The sequence below is a fragment of the Aethalodelphis obliquidens genome, unplaced genomic scaffold, assembly GCF_003676395.1.
Source record: "Aethalodelphis obliquidens isolate GAN/ISIS:26980383/991018 unplaced genomic scaffold, ASM367639v1 scaffold1, whole genome shotgun sequence".
Lineage (NCBI taxonomy): Eukaryota > Metazoa > Chordata > Mammalia > Artiodactyla > Delphinidae > Aethalodelphis > Aethalodelphis obliquidens.
In genome coordinates, this window is record NW_020837945.1 from 3,263,502 (window position 1) to 3,268,911 (window position 5,410).

Here is a 5,410-nt window from a genome sequence, read left to right on the forward strand (position 1 = left end):
ATATAAAAACACATACTTTTATCCAGAAATTCAACTTCTGAAAATTTACCCCGAGGAAAATGCCACGGGTGGACCTAAAGATTTAACTCAGAATATGTTCACCATAGCATTTTTTTACCAAAGTATCAGCATACCAAATGTCAACAATAGTAGGCGAGTAAAACAGATTATGATTCTTTGATGAAATAACATACCAGGTTGACAACTGATGTTATGGAAGAATCTGTGATATGGGAGGTCATTCATGCCCTATTTCTAAGTAAAGATAGAATAAGAGTCAGCACGTGTAGTTACGGTCAGATTTTTATTTAAAAAAAAAATCTCTGTATTAGAAATAAGGTTACAGAGACTACATCAAAATATTAGTAGTTCTAACACAATATTTTAAATCAACTATATTTAGATAAAATTAAAAAATATCAATAGTACTATTTTTAGCTAGTTTGTGTGGGTCAACTAAGTGAAATTTTTGTCATAAATACATTACTTTTATAAGGAGATAAAATGTAGTTAAAGTTTTTTTTTAAAACAAACAAAAGGGGGCGTTATACTTTGCATTCCATTAGCCATTAGTTCACAAAAGCATCTTTAATCCATACTGAATTTTCCCCAGTTCCATGATTTGGGGTAGGTTTTATGAAAGTCACATTTATAAAGCATTTTGTACTTTCTACTGGGTGTTGACGCTCAAGAGTGAAGTATTTCTTGGTTTCTCTTTGCTCGTAGCCCGTTGGCCCTGGAAAGTACGTGTTTGATATTGGCTGTGAACAGCACGGGGAATATCGCTTAACAGATGTGGTAGGTTGCAGAGTCTATATCACTCCTACGTTCATAGGCAAACGAGCTGCTTGGTGATACTGATCCTACAGATCTGCGTCGGGACCAATTGCCCTAAGGGAGTATAGGAAAGGGGATTGGGCAGAAGGGGAAGCTGGGTTCTGACGGGACCCCATGGGAGCTCTGAAATGGGATGACCCTTCAAAGTGTCCTGAATGGAGGCCAGGACCTGTGACCCACATGTGGACCAGTCACCGGCTGTGGGCTGCCCGTGGACAGGGGCATGAAACCTGGACAATGTGGCCTCCTTTGATGGAGGGCAGTTCCTGGGAGGAACTCTGTTATGAGCAACCAGCTGCCAACACGGCCAGCAGCTGGAGGAGTGAGCGCCTGAAGGGCGGGGGAGGTCACATGATCACACAGGAGCCAATGAGAGAGCAGACACCCTTGGGGGCGGTTCTCAAAGCGCAGTCCCTGCTGCAGCTCTGGCCCTACCTGGGAATCTGTTTGAAATGAAGAGTTTTGGGCCCCACCCCATTCTTCCTGAATCAGAAACTCAGGCTGGGGCCAGCGATCTGGACTTCAACAACCCCTCCACGGGATTCTGGTGCAGTTCAAGTTTGAGCACCACTGTCCTGGAGAAACTCAGACATTTGGACATGGAGGAATACAGTGCATTTCCGAGTGACTCAACGGAAGTGATAGGCAGGGGTCTGTCACTCTTTGTCACAGGTATTATCATCTTTGCGACAGTGAAGTTTTCCATATTTATAGATTGATGTTCAATCTTTGGAGTTTTGTGATAGTTACAAAACTGAGACGTAGACCAATATGCTTGGTAAGATTGCCACATGTTGACTGTTAACCTTTGTTGGAATTATTCATTATTATAAATTATTCCACGTTTGGAACTGATGAACTTTGTCTACTTCCACTGCATTTTATTTTTCTCTCCATAATCCTTGAGACGAGAGCTTCAGGGTTTATGCCCTTCCCTGTCATTCCATGGATGTCTTTGTGTGTTTTTAGGCTTTTTCTTACAGTGATGTTGATACCGAAACGTGGCCTCTGTACACCTGTGCTGAATCAAATCTCAGAGGCAGAGTTTTGGGTGAAACAGAAAAGAACAGCTTTATTGCTTTGCCAGGCAAAGGGGGACACAGTGGGCTAATGCCCTCAAAACTGTGTGTCCCAACCTGGTGGAATTTGATGAGGAATTTCATAGCAATGGTTCAAGGGTGGGGCTGCTGATAAGGATCAGGGTGTGTGCAGGGCCTGCGCTCCTTTAATCTGGCCTCAGGTGGTCTCTTGATGAGCTTCTCAAGGTTATCAAACTGTGACCTTCTCTCTGGAATGAACAATGTTTCATCAAGTAGTGATGAAACATTCCAGTTTCATCAAATGCACATCTTCAAATGAACATCTTCCATTTCTTGGGGGTTTTAGTTCTGCAGAAGGGCTCAGCGACATTGTTTTGTGTATCCCTTGAGGCAGAACGAGGACCCTGCCCCAAGGCTACACCACTGTCTCTTGGTTCCTCCCCTCTTATCTCTGCATCCCTTTCCTGATTAGTAACCGCTTGAACCTGCCCTTTGGAACTCAGGGAAGGTCATGGAGGCTGGGCCCTATTCCCTAAAACAAGAAACGGGGGACACAAAGGCTTTGGTGTCCAGGAGCCCCACAAGGTCCTGCTCAGTTTCAGTGTTTGTTTTGTTATGTTTAAGGAATCTTAGAGCTGAAATGTAGCTGAGCGGCTGCAAAGGGCACTTAGTCCTGGTCATTTCTTAACTGGGAAGCGTTACGTCTTTTGTGCCGTCAGCAGAATGAGTACAGGAACTGCCTTGCCCTCACCTTCGTGTCTCATCCTCGTTCTTTCAAGATTCATTTTCAGCCCTTGGACTATACTATGGAGGGTTGGCAATTACTCTGATCACTGAATCCTGTTATAAAAATGCCCCAATGCAATTCAAAACCTGTCCCGTCTCCCCTCACTTTAAATGTCCCATGCGTGTTGGTCAAGTTACATTTTTTTTTTTTTTTTTTTTTTTTGCGGTACGCGGGCCTCTCACTGTTGTGGCCTCTCCCGTTGTGGAGCACAGGCTCCGGACGCGCAGGCCCAGCGGCCATGGCTCACGGGCCCAGCCGCTCCGCGGCACGTGGGATCTTCCCGGACCGGGGCACGAACCCGTGTCCCCTGCATCGGCAGGCGGACTCCCAACCACTGCGCCACCAGGGAAGCCCGTCAAGTTACATTTTTTAACTTAGGAAAGAGGAGAAGAGGATGAGGAGGAGACACCGGTAACTGTCGTTCCAAAATGGAAAGTGACCAAAATCACAGAATTGGCCTTGTGGACCCCGCCCCACCCCCAGGAGCAGCCCGCTGCGGATGGACCAAGCCAGGGCGAGGCCCCAGGAGCTGAGGGTATATGGAGGCCCTGGGGGGCAGATGGAGTAGGGCTCCCCGGGAAGCAGGCTCTGAGTCCCTCCCCTTGGTCAGTGATTGGGTGGGTGTGACCTGGGCAAGGCTCCAACAGCAGCTGGGATGACAGGTCCTTCCTAAAGGGGATCTGGACAGTGTTTCTCTGTGACCCTCGCTGGGGGCTTCCTAAGAAGTCCTCAGGGGGCTGTGGAGTGTCGAAGGTAGGTTACACTGGGCAGGAGCCCTTCTGTTGCAAGTGATTGAAGACCAGTTCCAATTGGCCTAAGTGGAAAAATACTGATACTAATTCATTGGTTCATACAACTGGAGCGGTGGGGGGGGGGAGAGAGCCTCAGGTGTGGCTGGATCAGGGCTCCGCGCCCGGATGTCCTCTCTCCTGTGCACTGGCTCTGCTTGCCAGCATCCTCTTCCCTTTGGCGACCAAAGCTCAGTGACTTTATCAGATTGCCACCCAATCCGCTCAAGAACCCTAGGGAACAGAGAGCTTCTCTCTCCAAATGCTCATCAAAACCCTTGGGATATATATTGTATACTTAAAATAAAAAGCCCTTGGGAATTAGCGCTTCAGAGCAGTGATGCCCATCCCTGAGCCTATCACTGTGATGGGGATGAGGGAGCAGATGCCAGGCCTGGGTGGAGCTGTGACTCTGAGTTAGGGGGTGGTCCCCTGATGGAGAAGCGGGCACTGCTGTCAGCAGGGTGGGTGTGGCAAGGCGTCTGCTGATACCGGTTCCCTTTGTTCCATCTCAGACGGGGGAGAGCCGGTGGAGGAGGTCCAGCCTCCGACCGACGACATGTCAGAGGGGGAATTAGATTCAGTGCATCCTGGAGAGGAGGAGGGAGACGCCAGCAGGGAGGACGGAGAGGAATTCCACTACGACAGCTTAGAGCAGGGTGAGCCTGCGCTCTGGGGGCCAGGAGGGCGGGAGGGAAGGAGGCACCAGGCACGCCGGGGTGGGCGCAGGGTTTTCTCTGCCTTTGACCGAGGCCGTCCTTGGGCCAGGCCTGAGGGATGGGACATCTCAGAGGACCTGCCCTGGGAATGTCGCTCCTTCTTAGGTGTCCTGGTAGGGACAGCCGTGCGATGCATGTTCTCTCTAACTGGGTCCTTGCTAATCTGCATTTCAGCAATACGGCATGCCTCGGGCTGCAGGTCCCAGTCGATTGATCCCATGGCTTCACTTTACTACATGCTTTTCACCTTTATAACGCTTTATAATAATGCACGTATAATAATATACAGCAAACACCTTCAAAATTTAAACCCTTTTACCATTTAATTTTTCAGCATTAATACACAAATGCTCTTACGGGGGTGTGGGAGGAGGGTGGGAAGCGTGGAGTACAGCTTCCACAGAGATCAGAGTTTCAACAGTGTTACTTATAAATTATAGTCCAGCAATTTTATTCACTGATGAGTGCGCACAGGCAAAAGATAATGCTGGACCTTACTCTCACTTACATGGATGTTCTTTGTCTTAGCATTTACTCTGAATAAACCTTTTGCCTAGTTTATTACTGGTACCAAAAGAAAAACTATAAAAGCCTGTATAAGATAAAATTTAACGTTCCATGATTTTGCCTGATAAATAGAAATGTTTAATATTTATAATACCTATTGCAAAAGATCTGCTAGCAAATCATGCATTTTTAAATAGAAAAAAGGTAACACACTCACATTTCCTTTTTCTTCCCAGGAAACGTTAATTTTGAAGAAGAGGAAGCCAGACAGCCAGAGCTGCTGGATTAAGATGAAGCAAAAGCCCGAGTGGTAGGAGGTTGAGTCTGAAAGATGCTTCTGTTACCAGGGTAGTTATTACTCATCTATCACTAATCTTTCTTACTTAGTTGTTTGTTAAGATGTTTTACAGTTGCAAATAAATTTCTTCATTATCCTTTGTTTATGAAATAGCCTCTGCTTCCAGTTCTTTAAAAGTTACCTGGTTGGGGCTTCCCTGGTTCCACAGCGGTAAAGAATCTGCCTGCCAATGCAGGGGACATGGGTTTGAGCCCTTGTCCAGGAAGATCCCACATGCTGCCGAGCAACTAAGCCTGTGCACCACAACTACGGAGCCTGTGTGCCACAATTAATGAAGCCCGCGTGCCTAGAGCCCGTGCTCCGCAACAAGAGAAGCCACCAGCCCCTGCTAGCCACAACTAGAGAAAGGCCGTGTGCAGCAATGAAGACCCAAC

General features: G+C 47.4%; 1 protein-coding gene across 2 annotated transcripts in view; it reads left to right on the plus strand.

Moving 5' to 3' along the window:
- RSPH1 (radial spoke head component 1) overlaps positions 1-5,125 on the plus strand; it is a 19,450-nt gene extending 14,325 nt beyond the window's left edge. Inside the window, exons 8-11 of one of the 2 annotated variants that reach the window (XM_027090266.1) lie at positions 727-798; positions 3,043-3,199; positions 3,968-4,111; positions 4,915-5,125. In XM_027090266.1, the coding sequence (XP_026946067.1) occupies positions 727-798; positions 3,043-3,199; positions 3,968-4,111; positions 4,915-4,967 (426 nt within the window). In that variant the 3' untranslated portion in view covers positions 4,968-5,125. The remainder of the gene's footprint in view (positions 1-726; positions 799-3,042; positions 3,200-3,967; positions 4,112-4,914) is intronic. The other variant, XM_027090181.1, reaches the window with a different exon arrangement.
- The last annotated feature ends 285 nt before the right edge of the window (positions 5,126-5,410 follow it).